This window comes from Salmo salar, chromosome 13, assembly GCF_965601325.2.
Source record: "Salmo salar chromosome 13, fSalSal1, whole genome shotgun sequence".
In the NCBI taxonomy this organism is placed as follows: Eukaryota; Metazoa; Chordata; class Actinopteri; order Salmoniformes; family Salmonidae; genus Salmo; species Salmo salar.
Window position 1 is genome coordinate 12,492,287 of NC_138303.1, and position 22,878 is coordinate 12,515,164.

At 37.6% G+C, this 22,878-nt stretch overlaps 1 protein-coding gene across 2 annotated transcripts in view; it reads left to right on the forward strand.

The window, feature by feature from the left end:
• Positions 1-22,878, forward strand: part of LOC106566415 (copine-5) — a 244,587-nt gene that overhangs the window by 151,510 nt on the left and 70,199 nt on the right. For both annotated transcript variants that reach the window (XM_045692915.2, XM_045692916.2), the window contains 2 exons: positions 5,676-5,779; positions 6,726-6,830. In XM_045692915.2, the coding sequence (XP_045548871.1) occupies positions 5,676-5,779; positions 6,726-6,830 (209 nt within the window). The remainder of the gene's footprint in view (positions 1-5,675; positions 5,780-6,725; positions 6,831-22,878) is intronic.

A 22,878-nucleotide genomic window follows, 5' to 3' on the forward strand; every position in this document is an offset into this window, starting at 1 on the left:
TAACTCGTAGGATGGCTGTTCCCACACTGTCATCATCCTCTGTTGTCTCCCATCCAGAGGTAAAGAGTGCTGCAGCCTAACTGACTGACTGGTGATGATGTGTTATCCATAGCTAATGGCAAGCTCTACCAGCCTGTCAGCATAGTGTTGGTTTATGCCAGGTCGTGTCTGATATGGTGCCTTTACAGCCAGCTGGCAGAGCCCACTGGTTAGCAGTCTCTGGTGAACATCTCAATAGTTGATTTGTTTCTGGGTGCGGAGATTACTGGTTAGTTACAATATACTGTACGTGGTTATTGACCAATTATTACTTCAAGCTACTTTGTTTTTCTGTGAAAACTTTTGTTTTTATTGAGTCATAAAATGACAATCAGTGAGAAACAATAACATTTTACTGTGAGTTTCTTAAGTACTGAAGACTGGGATATGAGTCTTGACAAGGTCCTGGTGTCAGTAATAAAGTATGGTGGTGTATCAGGTGTCAAGTGATGGGTCCATATTTGTACTGCTGTCATACAATAGGCGGCCATCTTGTTTTGCTTTAGATACAGCCAGACGACACAAATGAGACAATCTCAATATCTGTCACTTCCTTCTATTATCTTAAGACAGAAAAGCAACATCTCTTGACAGAGACAAAGACAATTAGACCAAGATAACTCGTAGAGTTATTATGTCTGAATAGAAAACAGCAATACAGCAGCTTGCATCCATTTAGTCACCACAGTTGTAATCAGCAATGCCTTTTTCTCTCTCCTTCAAACCAACAATGTATTTTATTTCCAACTGTGTTGATTGGATATTACAGAGATCATCAGAGCTACTCGGTTTGCTATACAAGAGGTATTAAATTTAATTCTACAATATTACATCCACCAGCTATTCTCTCCCAGGCACTGTTCCAAAATCCATATTACTAGCAAATGGGGAATAAAGCAGTGTACTGTATTGAGTATACATTCTAAGTGGCATTCTAGTGTGGATATTGGAACATAGCCTAGGGTCTGTGCTTTGAACATATAAAGGTTATAGCCCAGTTAGAGTTGTGGGCTGCTGGCCAACGCATACCTGAATTCTTCCCTGTGGCTCAGTTGGTAGAGCATGGTGTTTGCAATGCCAGTATGGTGTGTGCAACGCCAGGGTTGTGGGTTCGATTCCCTGTACAAAAAAATGCATGAAATGTATGCATTCACTACTGTAAGTCGCTCTGGATAAGAGCGTCTGCTAAATGACTAAAATGTAAATAGTATCTCTTTTATTGGTTCCATTGTGCAAGGCAAGCTCAATCAATGGCAGCTAAAGTAAACAAATCCTATTTGAACCAGGTCTGCAAGCCCAGTTGTGGGCTGTTGTCTAAGGCCTGGAGCAGTGTGGTGGTTCGAGGGGCAGGTCAGAGGATGTACTGTGAGTAATGTGGGTCGTGAGGATCGATAGAGCCAATGTGTTCAGGCCAAAGAGCACCCATCACTAGCCTGGCCTGAATAAATCAATTAATTGGGATCGCTAGAGCGAATGTGTTCAGACCTTGACAGCACCAACACAATCACGCATGTGACATAGACCTGATGGCTATTGGCTACACTTTAGAGAGTAGAAAATGGTTTTGTCCACACAGGAATAAATTACAACTTGGTGAAAATAGGGCTTCCATTTATATCTATCAATATGCTGCAGTCTCATCCCCTGTACTGTACTATACTATATTATACTGTACTATACTATATTATACTGTACTGTATTAAACTATTCTGTACTGTATTATACTATACTGTACTATACTATATTATACTGTGCTGTATTATACTATACTGTACTATACTATATTACACTGTACTGTATTAAACTATACTGTACTATACTATATTATACTGTACTGTATTAAACTATAATGTACTATACTATATTATATTATACTGTACTGTATTATACTATACTGTACTATACTATATTATACTGTACTGTATTAAACTATAATGTACTATACTATATTATACTGTACTGTATTAAACTATAATGTACTATGCTATATTATACTTTACTGTATTATACTGTACTGTACTATACTATATTATACTGTACTGTATTAAACTATAATGTGCTATACTATATTATATTATACTGTACTGTATTATACTATACTGTACTATACTATATTATACTGTACTGTATTAAACTATACTCTACTATACGTAAGGGATAATCAACATGGGGCTGTGCGTTCTTTGGAAAATAATGAACGACGCGGAAGGTGTGTTCCACGACACGCTAGCGGACTGGAACTGACTTTCCACTGAGTTGCATTATTTTCCAGATAATGCATAGAGCTCCAAGTTGATTATCCCTTTTATACCATGGCTATAACTTAACACATTTGCCGCTAGAAATGTATTCATTTGCAGGTAGAAATGTGTTCAACATCCACTGAAGTAGCCTGTAGGTTTAGAAGATAGTTGCAGTACAGTTGCCTTGGTAACCAAACAAACAGATTTGCTAGTTTAGTTTACCAAACCATCAGGTCTTGCTTACTATTATGAAAATTTAATCCAACAATAATGTTTTCAATTCGACTTTTGCTTTCAAAAGCAGTTTAAACATAGAACATGTAAGAATGAACTGAATGAATTCTGCCATGTTGATATACCGCGCGTTATAGGGAAATAATGCATGCTCTAGCATGCTCTTCAAGCTAATCAGAAACGAGTAGTCAACAATGCCATGGTATGATGCATTATCATATACTATACCGTACTTTACTGCATTATACTGTATTATACTATACTGTGTTACACTTTACTATACTGTATTATACTATACTGTACTATACTATACTGTGTTATAAACTGGGTGGTTCGAGCCATGAATGCTGATTGGCTGACAGCCGTGGTATATCAGACCTTATACCACGTGTATGACATAACATGTATTTTTACTGCTCTAATTACATTGGTAACCAGTTTATAATAGCAATAAGGCGCCTCGGGGGTTTATAGTACATGGCCAATATACCACGGCTAAGGGATGTGTCCAGGCACTCGGTGATGCGTTGTGCGTAAGAACAGCCCTAAGCTGTAGGATATTGGCCATATAACACACCCCCTTGTGCCTTATTGCTTAATTACACTATTCTGTACTATGCTATACTGTATTATACTGTATTATACTATACTGTACTATACTATATTATACTGCATTATACTATACTGTATATACTGTACTATATACCATATTATACTGTATTATACTATACTGTACTGCATTATACTATAATATACTATACAGTATCATACGTTAATGTACTGTAGTATACTATACTATACTATAAAGTATCATACTTTACTGTATTATATTGTACTATACTATAATGTATTGTACTATACTGTGCTGTACTATACTGTATTATACTGTGCGGTACTATACTATATTAAACTGTATTATACTATACTGTAATGTATTATACTATACTATAAAGTATCGTACTGTACTGTATTATACTGTAATGTGTTACGCTATACTGTAGTGTACTATACTTTGATATATTATACTAAACTGTAGTGTATTATACTATACTGTACTATACTCTGTTGTATTATACTATACTGTACTCTACTGTGCTATACTATACTATACTGTACTGTACTGTACTATACTATAATGTATTATTCTGAACTGTACTTTTACACTAAACTATTCTATACTGTATTATATTATACTGTACTATTTTATACTACACTGTCGTGTACTATACTATAATGTATTATACTTAACTGTACTGTAAACTAAACTATACTATAGTCTATTATATTATACTGTACTGTATTATATTATACTGTACTCCACTATACTATACTGTACTCTACTCTACTATACTGTTTTATACTATACTTTACTCTACTATACTGTATTATACTATACTGTACTGCAATTCAGAGGCACTTATGTACGGTACCTGGTATCCTCTAGCCATCCAACAGAACACGTACCTCCAACCCTCAAGCTCAACGCACTAAAAGGGTTCCAGACAGAGAGAGTGATGAACATATAACGTGTGTGTGTCCTTGTTCGTGTGAGTGTCGGTGTGGTGTCCGTGTCTGATGTTTGTCATTTTCACTTTGAAATTTCAGACTTGATTTTCCCTTACCAAAACAAACACAGAATCTAAATATATTTTATATTTGAGATTCTTCAGAGTAGACACCCTTTGCCTTAATGACAGCTTTGCACACTCTTGGCATTCTCTCAACCAGCTTCACCTGGAATGCTTTTCCAACAGTCTTGAAGGAGTTCCCACATATGTTGAGCACTTGTTGGTTGCTTTTTCTTCACCTGCGGTCCAACTCATCCCAAACCATCTCAACTGGGTTGAGGTCGAGGGATTGTGGAGGCCAGGTCATCTGAAGCAGCACTCCAAAATATAAAATATATTTTGATTTGTTTAACACTTTTAGTTTTGGTTACTACATGTTTCCATATGTGTTATTTCACAGTTTTGATGTCTTAACTGTTATTCTACAATGTAGAATTTTTGTTATTCTGCAGCTGTTCCAACAGCCTTAACTCCTCTCGCTGTTCCAACTGAGCCCTTCTCACAGCCTGTAAAAGGAAATCATCAGCAGGATTACCAAAGGGGGGGGTAACTGTACCGGAGGTCGAGTTTGGGAAACCCCGCTCCGTTACACTACAGACCCATCATGTTGTACAGTACTGACCAAAATAACCTTGACCCCCCCCCCCCCCCCCCCCCACCAGACATTACAGGCATTACTCTGGCAGTCAAAGCATTACGGGGTCGGGGAGCATTCATCGGCTGCGTCCCAAATGGCACCCTATTTCCTCAGTGCACTACTTTTAGACCAGGTATAGGTTTCCCTATGGGCCTTCGACAAAAGTAGTGAACTGCATAGGTATTTGGGTACTATCGGGATCCTAAGCCATTGACTCCATTAGAGCGGTGCGTGAGCAGTGAAATGCTGACTGCATGAGTGTGACTGTGAAAACAACACCATGTGTTTAATGTGTCATTAGCTGAACTAAAACAAAAACTCCATCACTTCCTCACCACACACTTGGATACAGCTCATTTTCTAGCTAAACCCATTTCATTTTACAGCCCCATTTTGTATAGACTCTTAAGCAATTTATTTAGGTCTATATTCACAACCACAAGGTTGCACATAACATTTTTAACTTTGCTTTTCGAGACTTCTTTTTTTGAATGCCAGAACATGAATAAAGTAATGATTATTAATATATATGTTCTTTCATTAGGATTTGAGAATCAGGGCTCACTGGCTGTGTACGGTGCTGCTGTGATGTGTTGCTTATTAGGATGCAGACCATGCCTTGGGTTTATTTGGTGATTCAGTGCTTTTATATTTTGGCACAAGACACCGTATTAAAAACACAACAGCTAGCAAACAGGAAGCCGATCATCCTACTGGGGATTTACTATGTACTGTCTCCTCTTTTTCTCTTCCTTTCTCTCTCTCTCTCTCTCTCTCTCTCTCTCTCTCTCTCTCTCTCTCTCTCTCTCTTTCCATATCTTCCCTCTCTCTCTCTCTCTCTCTCTCTCTTTCCATATCTTCCCCCCCTCTCTGTCTCTCTCTATCTCTCTTTCCATATCTTCCCCCCCTCTCTGTCTCTCTCTATCTCTCTCTCCATCCCTCTTTCCGCTCCAGGAAGTTGCCACCATGCAGTTCTGTGCCCACAAGTTGGACAAGAAGGACTTCTTTGGGAAGTCAGACCCCTTTATGGTGTTCTATAGGAGTAATGAAGATGGGACGTGAGTTATTTACATGTTTGATTTGTTTTACTGTTTGTTTTCTGGTTCTAATATCTTATCGAAGAGATACAGTACATGAGGGCTAAGCTATCAGATCAAAGGATAGAGAGAGAGAGAGAGAGAGAGAGAGAGCGAGAGAGAGAGAGGAGAGAGCGAGAGAGCGAGAGAGCGAGAGAGCGAGAGAGAGAGAGAGAGAGAGGAGAGAGAGAGAGAGAGAGAGCGAGAGAGAGAGAGAGCGAGAGAGAGAGAGAGCGAGAGAGAGAGAGAGAGAGAGAGACGATGAGATGAAGAGAGAGACGATGAGATGAAGAGATGAAGAGAGAGACGATGAGATGAAGAGATGAATAGAGTGAGAGGCAGAGCGATGGAGAGAGAGAGAGAGACAGATAGAGACATGAAGAGATGGAGAGATGAAGAGAGTGAGAGACACAGCGATGGAGAGAGAGACAGATAAAGAGATGGAGAGACACAGCGATGGAGAGAGAGACAGATAGAGAGATGGAGAGATGAAGAGAGTGAGAGACACAGCGATGGAGAGAGAGACAGATAGAGAGATGAAGAGATGGAGAGATGAAGAGAGTGAGAGACACAGCGATGGAGAGAGAGACAGATAGAGAGATGAAGAGATGGAGAGATGAAGAGAGTGAGAGACAGAGAGATAGTGAGATGAGAGGACAAGAGACACGAATGGTCTTAAAATCAACTGATACACAGACAGAGACACAGTCCTACCACCAACTAAAGAGAGGATTTATAGGTAGCACTGCAGTATGTATATTTTCAGCTGTGCATCTGAAAGTAAAGTACTGTTATGTGTTATTTTAAGGTCTTGCATGTAGCTAGAATCACAAATGTTCTTGTGAGAAGATATTAGGTATTAGGTAGTGAAAGTTGTTGCCAGAGCACTGTAATTAATTCCTCTGTGTCCATATGTGTCTCTGTCCAGGTTCACTATTTGCCATAAGACAGAGGTTGTGAAGAACACTCTGAACCCAGTTTGGCAGGCCATCTCCATCCCTGTCAGAGCACTCTGCAATGGAGACTTCGATAGGTACTGTTATACACACACTATAACACACACACACACTATAACACACACACACTATAACACACACACACACACACACACACACTATAACACACACTATAACACACACACTATAACACACACACTATAACACACACACACACACTATAACACACACACACACACACACACACTATAACACACACACTATAACACACACACACACTATAACACACACACTATAACACACACACACACTATAACACCAACACACACACTATAACACCAACACACACACTATAACACACACACATACATACACTATAACACACACACACACACTATAACACACGATCACTATAACACACACACACACACACACTCTGAACCCAGTGAGGCAGGACTTTGACAGGTAGGATATTGTACACTCACCATAACACACAACCACTATAACACACACACACACACACACACTATAACACACACACACACACACACACACACACACACACACACACACACACACACACACACACACACACACACTCTGAACCCAGTGCGGCAGGACTTTGACAGGTAGGATATTGTACACTCACTATAACACACAATCACTATAACACACACACACACACAGAGCGGCGTAGTTTTTTCTGTGAGAACTGGGGTGGAGGCACGATTTTGATATGTGGCGTAACCATTTCAAAACGGCCTGGCATCAGCAAATTTAGACACCATTGATTTTTTGGGTATTAATGAGGATGACCGTTCTAGTAATTATATTTCTATGGTTGAATATGAACATTGCGAAGGAGGAAATATATTTTCATTGGTTTGCTTTTGGCAGTCCTGCGTTATTGCTTCTCCTAAATGCAGTAAACAGTGTTTATACCCCTGTGTAACGCTATGCAACACTGTGTAACGCTATGCAACACTGTGTAACACCATTCAACACTGTGTGATGCTATGCAACACAGTATAACACTGTGTTATGTAGTTACTGTGTAAAGCTGTGTTATGTAGTTACAGTGTAATGCTGTGTTATGTAGTTACTGTGTAACACAGTGTTATGTAGTCACTGTGTAACGCTGTGTTATGTAGTCACTGTGTAATGCTGTGTTATGTAGTCACTGTGTAACACTGTGTTATGTAGTTACGGTGTAATGCTGTGTAATGCTGTGTTATGTAGTGACTATGTAACACTGTGTTATGTAGTTACTGTGTAATGCTGTGTTATGTAGTCACTGTGTAATGCTGTGTTATGTAGTTACTGTGTAGTGCTGTGTTAGGTAGTTACTGTGTAATGCTGTGTTATGTAGTCACTGTGTAAAGCTGTGTTATGTAGTTACGGTGTAATGCTGTGTAATGCTGTGTTATGTAGTTACAGTGTAATGCTGTGTTATGTAGTCACTGTGTAATGCTGTGTTATGTAGTCACTGTGTAATGCTGTGTTATGTAGTTACAGTGTAATGCTGTGTTATGTAGTCACTGTGTAATGCTGTGTTATGTAGTTACTGTGTAATGCTGTGTTATGTAGTCACTGTGTAAAGCTGTGTTATGTAGTACTGTGTAATGCTGTTTTATGTAGTCACTGTGTAATGCTGTTTTATGTAGTCACTGTGTAAAGCTGTGTTATGTAGTCACTGTGTAATGCTGTGTTATGTGGTTACGGTGTAATGCTGTGTTATGTAGTCACTTTGTAACGCTGTGTTATGTAGTTACTGTGTAACACTGTGTTATGTAGTTACTGTGTAATGCTGTGTTATGTAGTTACTGTGTAATGCTGTGTTATGTAGTCACTGTGTAATGCTGTGTTATGTAGTTACTGTGTAATGCTGTGTTATGCAGTAACTGTGTAATGCTGTGTTATGTAGTTACTGTGTAATGCTGTGTTATGTAGTTACTGTGTAATGCTGTGTTATGTAGTCACTTTGTAACGCTGTGTTATGTAGTTACTGTGTAACACTGTGTTATGTAGTTACTGTGTAATGCTGTGTTATGTAGTTACTGTGTAATGCTGTGTTATGTAGTCACTGTGTAATGCTGTGTTATGTAGTTACTGTGTAATGCTGTGTTATGCAGTAACTGTGTAATGCTGTGTTATGTAGTCACTTTGTAACGCTGTGTTATGTAGTTACTGTGTAACACTGTGTTATGTAGTTACTGTGTAATGCTGTGTTATGTAGTTACTGTGTAATGCTGTGTTATGTAGTCACTGTGTAATGCTGTGTTATGTAGTTATTGTGTAATGCTGTGTTATGTAGTTACTGTGTCATGCTGTGTTATGTAGTTATTGTGTAATGCTGTGTTATGTAGTTACTGTATAACACTGTGTAATGTAGTTACTGTGTAATGCTGTGTTATGCAGTCACGGTGTAATGCTGTGTTAGTGTCACGTGTAGCTGTGTAGGCACGGTGCTGTGTTATGTAGTCACTGTGTAATGCTGTGGCGTGTATGTAGTCACTGTGTAATGCTGTGTTATGTAGTCACTGTGTAACACTGTGTTATGTAGTTACTGTGTAATGCTGTGTTATGTAGTCACTGTGTAATGCTGTGTTATGTAGCTACCTTGTAATGCTGTGTTATGTAGTTACTGTGTAATGCTGTGTTATGTAGTCACTGTGTAATGGTGTGTTATGTAGTTACTGTGTAATGCTGTGTTATGTCGTTACTGTGTAATGCTGTGTTATGTAGTGACTATGTAACACTGTGTTATGTAGTTACTGTTTAATGCTGTGTTATGTAGTCACTGTGTAATGCTGTGTTATGTAGTTACTGTGTAGTGCTGTGTTATGTAGTTACTGTGTAATGCTGTGTTATGTAGTCACTGTGTAAAGCTGTGTTATGTAGTACTGTGTAATGCTGTTTTATGTAGTCACTGTGTAAAGCTGTGTTATGTAGCCACTGTGTAATGCTGTGTTATGTGGTTACGGTGTAATGCTGTGTTATGTAGTCACTGTGTAATGCAGTGTTATGTAGTCACTGTGTAACACTGTGTTATGTAGTCACTTTGTAACGCTGTGTTATGTAGTTACTGTGTAACACTGTGTTATGTAGTTACTGTGTAATGCTGTGTTATGTAGTCACTGTGTAATGCTGTGTTATGTAGTTACTGTGTAATGCTGTGTTATGTCGTTACTGTGTAATGCTGTGTTATGTAGTGACTATGTAACACTGTGTTATGTAGTTACAGTGTAATGCTGTGTTATGTAGTCACTGTGTAATGCTGTGTTATGTAGTTACTGTGTAATGCTGTGTTATGCAGTAACTGTGTAATGCTGTGTTATGTAGTTACTGTGTAATGCTGTGTTATGTAGTTACTGTGTAATGCTGTGTTATGTAGTCACTTTGTAACGCTGTGTTATGTAGTTACTGTGTAACACTGTGTTATGTAGTTACTGTGTAATGCTGTGTTATGTAGTTACTGTGTAATGCTGTGTTATGTAGTCACTGTGTAATGCTGTGTTATGTAGTTACTGTGTAATGCTGTGTTATGTAGTCACTGTGTAATGCTGTGTTATGTAGTTACTGTGTAATGCTGTGTTATGTCGTTACTGTGTAATGCTGTGTTATGTAGTCACTGTGTAATGCTGTGTTATGTAGTTACTGTGTAATGCTGTGTTATGTAGTTACTGTGTAATGCTGTGTTATGTTGTCACTGTGTAATGCTGTGTTATGTATTTACTGTGTAATGCTGTGTTATGTAGTCACTGTGTAATGCTGTGTTATGTAGTCACTGTGTAACGCTGTGTTATGTAGTTACTGTGTAATGCTGTGTTATGTAGTCACTGTGTAATGCTGTGTTATGTAGTTACTGTGTAATGCTGTGTTATGTAGTTACTGTGTAATGCTGTGTTATGTAGTTACTGTGTAATGCTGTGTTATGTAGTTACTGTGTAATGCTGTGTTATGTAGTCACTGTGTAATGCTGTGTTATGTAGTCACTGTGTAATGCTGTGTTATGTAGTTACTGTGTAATGCTCTGTTATGTAGTTACAGTGTAATGCTGTGTTATGTATTCACTGTGTAATGCTGTGTTATGTAGTTACTGTGTAATGCTGTGTTATGTAGTCACTGTGTAATGCTGTGTTATGTAGTCACTGTGTAAAGCTGTGTTATGTAGTCACTGTGTAATGCTGTGTTATGTGGTTACGGTGTAATGCTGTGTTATGTGGTTACGGTGTAATGCTGTGTTATGTAGTCACTGTGTAACACTGTGTTATGTAGTTACTGTGTTAATGCTGTGTTATGTAGTTACTGTGTAACGCTGTGTTATGTAGTTACTGTGTAATGCTGTGTTATGTAGTTACTATGTAATGCTGTGTTATGCAGTCACTGTGTAATGCTGTGTTATGTAGTTACTGTGTAATGCTGTGTTATATAGTTACTGTGTAATGCTGTGTTATGTAGTTACTGTGTAATGCTGTGTGATGTAGTTACTGTGTAATGCTCTGTTATGTAGTTACTGTGTCATGCTGTGTTATGTAGTTACTGTGTAATGCTGTGTTATGTAGTTACTGTATAACACTGTGTTATGTAGTTACTGTGTAATGCTGTGTTATGCAGTCACTGTGTAATGCTGTGTTATGTAGTCACTGTGTAATGCTGTGTTATGTAGTCACTGTGTAATGCTGTGTTATGTAGTCACTGTGTAACGCTGTGTTATGTATTTACTGTGTAATGCTGTGTTATGTAGTCACTGTGTAATGCTGTGTTATGTAGTCACTGTGTAACGCTGTGTTATGTAGTTACTGTGTAATGCTGTGTTATGTAGTCACTGTGTAATGCTGTGTTATGTAGTTACTGTGTAATGCTGTGTTATGTAGTTACTGTGTAATGCTGTGTTATGTAGTCACAGTGTAATGCTCTGTTATGTAGTTACTGTGTAATGCTGTGTTATGTAGTTACTGTGTAATGCTGTGTTATGTAGTCACTGTGTAATGCTGTGTTATGTAGTTACTGTGTAATGCTGTGTTATGTAGTCACTGTGTAATGTTGTGTTATGTAGTTACTGTGTAATGCGGTGTTATGTAGTTACTGTGTAATGCTGTGTTATGTAGTTACTGTGTAATGCTGTGTTATGTAGTTACTGTGTAATGCTGTGTTATGCAGTCACTGTGTAATGCTGTGTTATGTAGTCACTGTGTAATGCTGTGTTATGTAGTCACTGTGTAATGCTGTGTTATGTAGTCACTGTGTAACTCTGTGTTATGTAGTTACTGTGTAATGCTGTGTTATGTAGTCACTGTGTAATGCTGTGTTATGTAGTCACTGTGTAACGCTGTGTTATGTAGTTACTGTGTAATGCTGTGTTATGTAGTCACTGTGTAATGCTGTGTTATGTAGTTACTGTGTAATGCTGTGTTATGTAGTTACTGTGTAATGCTGTGTTATGTAGTCACAGTGTAATGCTCTGTTATGTAGTTACTGTGTAATGCTGTGTTATGTAGTTACTGTGTAATGCTGTGTTATGTAGTCACTGTGTTATGCTGTGTTATGTAGTTACTGTGTAATGCTGTGTTATGTAGTCACTGTGTAATGTTGTGTTATGTAGTTACTGTGTAATGCGGTGTTATGTAGTCACTGTGTAATGCTGTGTTATGTAGTTACTGTGTAATGCTCTGTTATGTAGTTACAGTGTAATGCTGTGTTATGTATTCACTGTGTAATGCTGTGTTATGTAGTTACTGTGTAATGCTGTGTTATGTAGTCACTGTGTAATGCTGTGTTATGTAGTCACTGTGTAAAGCTGTGTTATGTAGTCACTGTGTAATGCTGTGTTATGTGGTTACGGTGTAATGCTGTGTTATGTGGTTACGGTGTAATGCTGTGTTATGTAGTCACTGTGTAACACTGTGTTATGTAGTTACTGTGTTAATGCTGTGTTATGTAGTTACTGTGTAACGCTGTGTTATGTAGTTACTGTGTAATGCTGTGTTATGTAGTTACTATGTAATGCTGTGTTATGTAGTCACTTTGAAATGCTGTGTTATGTAGTTACTGTGTAACACTGTGTTATGTAGTTACTGTGTAATGCTGTGTTATGTAGTTACTGTGTAACACTGTGTTATGTAGTTACTGTGTAATGCTGTGTTATGTAGTCACTGTGTAGCACTGTGTTATGTAGTCACTGTGTAATGCTGTGTTATGTAGTTACTGTTTAATGCTGTGTTATGCAGTCACTGTGTAATGCTGTGTTATGTAGTTACTGTGTAATGCTGTGTTATGTAGTTACTGTGTAATGCTGTGTTATGTAGTTACTGTGTAATGCTGTGTGATGTAGTTACTGTGTAATGCTCTGTTATGTAGTTACTGTGTCATGCTGTGTTATGTAGTTACTGTGTAATGCTGTGTTATGTAGTTACTGTATAACACTGTGTTATGTAGTTACTGTGTAATGCTGTGTTATGCAGTCACTGTGTAATGCTGTGTTATGTAGTCACTGTGTAATGCTGTGTTATGTAGTCACTGTGTAATGCTGTGTTATGTAGTCACTGTGTAACGCTGTGTTATGTATTTACTGTGTAATGCTGTGTTATGTAGTCACTGTGTAATGCTGTGTTATGTAGTCACTGTGTAACGCTGTGTTATGTAGTTACTGTGTAATGCTGTGTTATGTAGTCACTGTGTAATGCTGTGTTATGTAGTTACTGTGTAATGCTGTGTTATGTAGTTACTGTGTAATGCTGTGTTATGTAGTTACTGTGTAATGCTGTGTTATGTAGTCACAGTGTAATGCTCTGTTATGTAGTTACTGTGTAATGCTGTGTTATGTAGTTACTGTGTAATGCTCTGTTATGTAGTCACTGTGTAATGCTGTGTTATGTAGTTACTGTGTAATGCTGTGTTATGTAGTCACTGTGTAATGTTGTGTTATGTAGTTACTGTGTAATGCGGTGTTATGTAGTTACTGTCTAATGCTGTGTTATGTAGTTACTGTGTAATGCTGTGTTATGCAGTCACTGTGTAATGCTGTGTTATGTAGTCACTGTGTAATGCTGTGTTATGTAGTCACTGTGTAATGCTGTGTTATGTAGTCACTGTGTAACTCTGTGTTATGTAGTTACTGTGTAATGCTGTGTTATGTAGTCACTGTGTAATGCTGTGTTATGTAGTCACTGTGTAACGCTGTGTTATGTAGTTACTGTGTAATGCTGTGTTATGTAGTCACTGTGTAATGCTGTGTTATGTAGTCACTGTGTAATGCTGTGTTATGTAGTCACAATGTAATGCTGTGTTATGTAGTTACTGTGTAATGCTGTGTTATGTAGTCACTGTGTAATGCTGTGTTATGTAGTCACTGTGTAATGCTGTGTTATGTAGTTACAGTGTAATGCTGTGTTATGTCGTTACTGTGTAATGCTGTGTTATGTAGTGACTATGTAACACTGTGTTATGTAGTTACTGTGTAATGCTGTGTTATGTAGTCACTGTGTAATGCTGTGTTATGTAGTTACTGTGTAGTGCTGTGTTAGGTAGTTACTGTGTAATGCTGTGTTATGTAGTCACTGTGTAAAGCTGTGTTATGTAGTTACGGTGTAATGCTGTGTTATGTAGTTACGGTTTAATGCTGTGTTATGTAGTTACGGTTTAATGCTGTGTTATGTAGTTACGGTTTAATGCTGTGTTATGTAGTCACTGTGTAATGCTGTGTTATGTAGTTACAGTGTAATGCTGTGTTATGTAGTTACTGTGTAATGCTGTGTTATGTAGTCACTGTGTAATGCTGTGTTATGTAGTCACTGTGTAATGCTGTGTTATGTAGTCACTGTGTAATGCTGTGTTATGTAGTCACTGTGTAAAGCTGTGTTATGTAGTACTGTGTAATGCTGTGTTATGTAGTCACTGTGTAAAGCTGTGTTATGTAGTCACTGTGTAATGCTGTGTTATGTGGTTACGGTGTAATGCTGTGTTATGTAGTTACTGTGTAATGCTGTGTTATGTAGTTACTGTGTAATGCTGTGTTATGTAGTCACTTTGTAATGCTGTGTTATGTAGTCACTGTGTAACGCTGTGTTATGTAGTTACTGTGTAATGCTGTGTTATGTAGTAACTGTGTAATGCTGTGTGATGTAGTTACTGTGTAATCCTCTGTTATGTAGTTACTGTGTAATGCTGTGTTATGTAGTCACAGTGTAATGCTCTGTTATGTATTTACTGTGTAATGCTGTATTATGTAGTTACTGTGTAATGCTGTGTTATGTAGTCACTGTGTAATGCTGTGTTATGTAGTTACTGTGTAATGCTGTGTTATGTAGTCACTGTGTAATGTTGTGTTATGTAGTTACTGTGTAATGCGGTGTTATGTAGTTACTGTGTAATGCTGTGTTATGTAGTTACGGTGTAATGCTGTGTTATGTAGTTACGGTTTAATGCTGTGTTATGTAGTTACGGTTTAATGCTGTGTTATGTAGTTACGGTTTAATGCTGTGTTATGTAGTCACTGTGTAATGCTGTGTTATGTAGTTACAGTGTAATGCTGTGTTATGTAGTTACTGTGTAATGCTGTGTTATGTAGTCACTGTGTAATGCTGTGTTATGTAGTCATTGTGTAATGCTGTGTTATGTAGTCACTGTGTAATGCTGTGTTATGTAGTCACTGTGTAAAGCTGTGTTATGTAGTACTGTGTAATGCTGTGTTATGTAGTCACTGTGTAAAGCTGTGTTATGTAGTCACTGTGTAATGCTGTGTTATGTGGTTACGGTGTAATGCTGTGTTATGTAGTTACTGTGTAATGCTGTGTTATGTAGTTACTGTGTAATGCTGTGTTATGTAGTCACTTTGTAATGCTGTGTTATGTAGTCACTGTGTAACGCTGTGTTATGTAGTTACTGTGTAATGCTGTGTTATGTAGTAACTGTGTAATGCTGTGTGATGTAGTTACTGTGTAATCCTCTGTTATGTAGTTACTGTGTAATGCTGTGTTATGTAGTCACAGTGTAATGCTCTGTTATGTATTTACTGTGTAATGCTGTATTATGTAGTTACTGTGTAATGCTGTGTTATGTAGTCACTGTGTAATGCTGTGTTATGTAGTTACTGTGTAATGCTGTGTTATGTAGTCACTGTGTAATGTTGTGTTATGTAGTTACTGTGTAATGCGGTGTTATGTAGTTACTGTGTAATGCTGTGTTATGTAGTTACTGTCTAATGCTGTGTTATGTAGTTACTGTGTAATGCTGTGTTATGCAGTCACTGTGTAATGCTGTGTTATGCAGTCACTGTGTAATGCTGTGTTATGTAGTCACTGTGTAATGCTGTGTTATGTAGTCACTGTGTAATGCTGTGTTATGTAGTTACTGTGTAATGCTGTGTTATGTAGTCACTGTGTAATGCTGTGTTATGTAGTCACTGTGTAACGCTGTGTTATGTAGTTACTGTGTAATGCTGTGTTATGTAGTCACTGTGTAATGCTGTGTTATGTAGTTACTGTGTAATGCTGTGTTATGTAGTTACTGTGTAATGCTGTGTTATGTAGTCACAGTGTAATGCTCTGTTATGTAGTTACTGTGTAATGCTGTGTTATGTAGTTACTGTGTAATGCTGTGTTATGTAGTCACTGTGTAATGCTGTGTTATGTAGTCACTGTGTAATGCTGTGTTATGTAGTCACAGTGTAATGCTGTGTTATGTAGTTACTGTGTAATGCTGTGTTATGTAGTCACAGTGTAATGCTGTGTTATGTAGTCACTGTGTAATGCTGTGTTATGTAGTTACTGTGTAATGCTGTGTTATGTCGTTACTGTGTAACGCTGTGTTATGTAGTGACTATGTAACACTGTGTTATGTAGTTACTGTGTAATGCTGTGTTATGTAGTCACTGTGTAATGCTGTGTTATGTAGTTACGGTGTAGTGCTGTGTTAGGTAGTTACTGTGTAATGCTGTGTTATGTAGTCACTGTGTAAAGCTGTGTTATGTAGTTACGGTGTAATGCTGTGTTATGTAGTTACGGTTTAATGCTGTGTTATGTAGTTACGGTTTAATGCTGTGTTATGTAGTTACGGTTTAATGCTGTGTTATGTAGTTACAGTGTAATGCTGTGTTATGTAGTCACTGTGTAATGCTGTGTTATGTAGTCACTGTGTAATGCTGTGTTATGTAGTTACTGTGTAATGCTGTGTTATGTAGTCACTGTGTAATGCTGTGTTATGTAGTCACTGTGTAATGCTGTGTTATGTAGTCACTGTGTAATGCTGTGTTATGTAGTCACTGTGTAAAGCTGTGTTATGTAGTACTGTGTAATGCTGTGTTATGTAGTCACTGTGTAAAGCTGTGTTATGTAGTCACTGTGTAATGCTGTGTTATGTGGTTACGGTGTAATGCTGTGTTATGTAGTTACTGTGTAATGCTGTGTTATGTAGTTACTGTGTAATGCTGTGTTATGTAGTCACTTTGTAACGCTGTGTTATGTAGTCACTGTGTAACGCTGTGTTATGTAGTTACTGTGTAATGCTGTGTTATGTAGTAACTGTGTAATGCTGTGTGATGTAGTTACTGTGTAATGCTCTGTTATGTAGTTACTGTGTCATGCTGTGTTATGTAGTTACTGTGTTATGCTGTGTTATGTAGTTACTGTATAACGCTGTGTTATGTAGTTACTGTGTAATGCTGTGTTATGCAGTCACTGTGTAATGCTGTGTTATGTAGTCACTGTGTAACGCTGTGTTATGTAGTCACTGTGTAAAGCTGTGTTATGTAGTTACGGTGTAATGCTGTGTTATGTAGTTACGGTTTAATGCTGTGTTATGTAGTTACGGTTTAATGCTGTGTTTTGTAGTTACGGTTTAATGCTGTGTTATGTAGTCACTGTGTAATGCTGTGTTATGTAGTTACAGTGTAATGCTGTGTTATGTAGTCACTGTGTAATGCTGTGTTATGTAGTTACTGTGTAATGCTGTGTTATGTAGTCACTGTGTAATGCTGTGTTATGTAGTCACTGTGTAATGCTGTGTTATGTAGTCACTGTGTAATGCTGTGTTATGTAGTCACTGTGTAAAGCTGTGTTATGTAGTACTGTGTAATGCTGTGTTATGTAGTCACTGTGTAAAGCTGTGTTATGTAGTCACTGTGTAATGCTGTGTTATGTGGTTACGGTGTAATGCTGTGTTATGTAGTTACTGTGTAATGCTGTGTTATGTAGTTACTGTGTAATGCTGTGTTATGTAGTCACTTTGTAATGCTGTGTTATGTAGTTACTGTGTAACGCTGTGTTATGTAGTTACTGTGTAATGCTGTGTTATGTAGTAACTGTGTAATGCTGTGTGATGTAGTTACTGTGTAATGCTCTGTTATGTAGTTACTGTGTCATGCTGTGTTATGTAGTTACTGTGTTATGCTGTGTTATGTAGTTACTGTATAATGCTGTGTTATGTAGTTACTGTGTAATGCTGTGTTATGTAGTCACTTTGTAATGCTGTGTTATGTAGTTACTGTGTAACACTGTGTTATGTAGTTACTGTGTAATGCTGTGTTATGTAGTTACTGTGTAATGCTGTGTTATGTAGTCACTGTGTAATGCTGTGTTATGTAGTTACTGTGTAATGGTGTGTTATGCAGTAACTGTGTAATGCTGTGTTATGTAGTTACTGTGTAATGCTCTGTTATGTAGTTACTGTGTCATGCTGTGTTGTAGTTATTGTGTAATGCTGTGTTATGTAGTTACTGTATAACACTGTGTTATGTAGTTACTGTGTAATGCTGTGTTATGTAGTTACAGTGTAAAGCTGTGTTATGTAGTCACTGTGTAATGCTGTGTTATGTAGTCACTGTGTAATGCTGTGTTATGTAGTTACAGTGTAATGCTGTGTTATGTAGTTACTGTGTAATGCTGTGTTATGTAGTCACTGTGTAATGCTGTGTTATGTAGTCACTGTGTAACACTGTGTGATGTAGTTACTGTGTAATGCTCTGTTATGTAGTTACTGTGTCATGCTGTGTTATGTAGTTACTGTGTTATGCTGTGTTATGTAGTTACTGTATAACGCTGTGTTATGTAGTTACTGTGTAATGCTGTGTTATGCAGTCACTGTGTAATGCTGTGTTATGTAGTCACTGTGTAACGCTGTGTTATGTAGTCACTGTGTAAAGCTGTGTTATGTAGTTACGGTGTAATGCTGTGTTATGTAGTTACGGTTTAATGCTGTGTTATGTAGTTACGGTTTAATGCTGTGTTTTGTAGTTACGGTTTAATGCTGTGTTATGTAGTCACTGTGTAATGCTGTGTTATGTAGTTACAGTGTAATGCTGTGTTATGTAGTCACTGTGTAATGCTGTGTTATGTAGTTACTGTGTAATGCTGTGTTATGTAGTCACTGTGTAATGCTGTGTTATGTAGTCACTGTGTAATGCTGTGTTATGTAGTCACTGTGTAATGCTGTGTTATGTAGTCACTGTGTAAAGCTGTGTTATGTAGTACTGTGTAATGCTGTGTTATGTAGTCACTGTGTAAAGCTGTGTTATGTAGTCACTGTGTAATGCTGTGTTATGTGGTTACGGTGTAATGCTGTGTTATGTAGTTACTGTGTAATGCTGTGTTATGTAGTTACTGTGTAATGCTGTGTTATGTAGTCACTTTGTAATGCTGTGTTATGTAGTTACTGTGTAACGCTGTGTTATGTAGTTACTGTGTAATGCTGTGTTATGTAGTAACTGTGTAATGCTGTGTGATGTAGTTACTGTGTAATGCTCTGTTATGTAGTTACTGTGTCATGCTGTGTTATGTAGTTACTGTGTTATGCTGTGTTATGTAGTTACTGTATAACGCTGTGTTATGTAGTTACTGTGTAATGCTGTGTTATGTAGTCACTTTGTAATGCTGTGTTATGTAGTTACTGTGTAACACTGTGTTATGTAGTTACTGTGTAATGCTGTGTTATGTAGTTACTGTGTAATGCTGTGTTATGTAGTCACTGTGTAATGCTGTGTTATGTAGTTACTGTGTAATGGTGTGTTATGCAGTAACTGTGTAATGCTGTGTTATGTAGTTACTGTGTAATGCTCTGTTATGTAGTTACTGTGTCATGCTGTGTTGTAGTTATTGTGTAATGCTGTGTTATGTAGTTACTGTATAACACTGTGTTATGTAGTTACTGTGTAATGCTGTGTTATGTAGTTACAGTGTAAAGCTGTGTTATGTAGTCACTGTGTAATGCTGTGTTATGTAGTCACTGTGTAATGCTGTGTTATGTAGTTACAGTGTAATGCTGTGTTATGTAGTTACTGTGTAATGCTGTGTTATGTAGTCACTGTGTAATGCTGTGTTATGTAGTCACTGTGTAATGCTGTGATATGTAGTCACTGTGTAACACTGTGTGATGTAGTTACTGTGTAATGCTGTGTTATGTAGTCACTGTGTAATGCTGTGTTATGTAGTTACTGTGTAATGCTGTGTTATGTAGTTACTGTGTAATGCTGTGTTATGTAGTCACAGTGTAATGCTCTGTTATGTAGTTACTGTGTAATGCTGTGTTATGTAGTTACTGTGTAATGCTGTGTTATGTAGTCACTGTGTAATGCTGTGTTTTGTAGTTACTGTGTAATGCTGTGTTATGTAGTCACTGTGTAATGCTGTGTTATGTAGTTACTGTGTAATGCTGTGTTATGTCGTTACTGTGTAATGCTGTGTTATGTAGTGACTATGTAACACTGTGTTATGTAGTTACTGTGTAATGCTGTGTTATGTAGTTACTGTGTAATGCTGTGTTATGTAGTCACTGTGTAATGCTGTGTTATGTAGTCACTGTGTAATGCTGTGTTATGTAGTCACTGTGTAATGCTGTGTTATGTAGTCACTGTGTAATGCTGTGTTATGTAGTCACTGTGTAATGCTGTGTTATGTAGTTACTGTGTAATGCTGTGTTATGTAGTCACAGTGTAATGCTGTGTTATGTAGTCACTGTGTAATGCTGTGTTATGTAGTCACTGTGTAATGCTGTGTTATGTAGTCACTGTGTAATGCTGTGTTATGTAGTTACAGTGTAATGCTGTGTTATGTATTCACTGTGTAATGCTGTGTTATGTAGTTACTGTGTAATGCTGTGTTATGTAGTCACTGTGTAATGCTGTGTTATGTAGTCACTGTGTAAAGCTGTGTTATGTAGTACTGTGTAATGCTGTGTTACGTAGTCACTGTGTAAAGCTGTGTTATGTAGTAACTGTGTAATGCTGTGTTATGTGGTTACGGTGTAATGCTGTGTTATGTGGTTACGGTGTAATGCTGTGTTATGTAGTCACTGTGTAACACTGTGTTATGTAGTTACTGTGTTAATGTTGTGTTATGTAGTTACTGTGTAATGCTGTGTCATGTAGTTACTGTGTAATGCTGTGTTATGTAGTCACTGTGTAATGCTGTGTTATGTAGTTACTGTGTAGTGCTGTGTTAGGTAGTTACTGTGTAATGCTGTGTTATGTAGTCACTGTGTAAAGCTGTGTTATGTAGTTACGGTGTAATGCTGTGTTATGTAGTTACGGTTTAATGCTGTGTTATGTAGTTACGGTTTAATGCTGTGTTATGTAGTCACTGTGTAATGCTGTGTTATGTAGTTACAGTGTAATGCTGTGTTATGTAGTCACTGTGTAATGCTGTGTTATGTAGTTACTGTGTAATGCTGTGTTATGTAGTCACTGTGTAATGCTGTGTTATGTAGTCACTGTGTAATGCTGTGTTATGTAGTCACTGTGTAATGCTGTGTTATGTAGTCACTGGTAAAGCTGTGTTATGTAGTACTGTGTAATGCTGTTTTATGTAGTCACTGTGTAAAGCTGTGTTATGTAGTCACTGTGTAATGCTGTGTTATGTAGTTACGGTGTAATGCTGTGTTATGTAGTTACTGTGTAATGCTGTGTTATGTAGTTACTGTGTAATGCTGTGTTATGTAGTCACTTTGTAATGCTGTGTTATGTAGTTACTGTGTAACGCTGTGTTATGTAGTTACTGTGTAATGCTGTGTTATGTAGTCACTGTGTAAAGCTGTGTTATGTAGTTACGGTGTAATGCTGTGTTATGTAGTTACGGTTTAATGCTGTGTTATGTAGTTACGGTTTAATGCTGTGTTATGTAGTTACGGTTTAATGCTGTGTTATGTAGTCACTGTGTAATGCTGTGTTATGTAGTTACAGTGTAATGCTGTGTTATGTAGTCACTGTGTAATGCTGTGTTATGTAGATACTGTGTAATGCTGTGTTATGTAGTCACTGTGTAATGCTGTGTTATGTAGTCACTGTGTAATGCTGTGTTCTGTAGTCACTGTGTAATGCTGTGTTATGTAGTCACTGTGTAATGCTGTGTTATGTGGTTACGGTGTAATGCTGTGTTATGTAGTTACTGTGTAATGCTGTGTTATGTAGTTACTGTGTAATGCTGTGTTATGTAGTAACTGTGTAATGCTGTGTGATGTAGTTACTGTGTAATGCTATGTTATGTAGTTACTGTGTCATGCTGTGTTATGTAGTTACTGTGTTATGCTGTGTTATGTAGTTACTGTATAACGCTGTGTTATGTAGTTACTGTGTAATGCTGTGTTATGCAGTCACTGTGTAATGCTGTGTTATGTAGTCACTGTGTAACGCTGTGTTATGTAGTCACTGTGTAATGCTGTGTTATGTAGTCACTGTGTAACACTGTGTTATGTAGTTACTGTGTAATGCTGTGTTATGTAGTCACTGTGTAATGCTGTGTTATGTAGTCACTGTGTAATGCTGTGTTATGTAGTCACTGTGTAACACTGTGTTATGTAGTTACTGTGTAATGCTGTGTTATGTAGTCACTGTGTAATGCTGTGTTATGTAGTTACTGTGTAATGCTGTGTTATGTAGTCACTGTGTAATGCTGTGTTATGTAGTCACTGTGTAACACTGTGTTATGTAGTTACTGTGTAATGCTGTGTTATGTAGTCACTGTGTAATGCTGTGTTATGTAGTTACTGTGTAATGCTGTGTTATGTAGTCACAGTGTAATGCTTTGTTATGTAGTCACTGTGTAATGCTGTGTGATGTAGTTACTGTGTAATGCTCTTATGTAGTTACTGTGTCATGCTGTGTTATGTAGTTACTGTGTAATGCTGTGTTATGTAGTT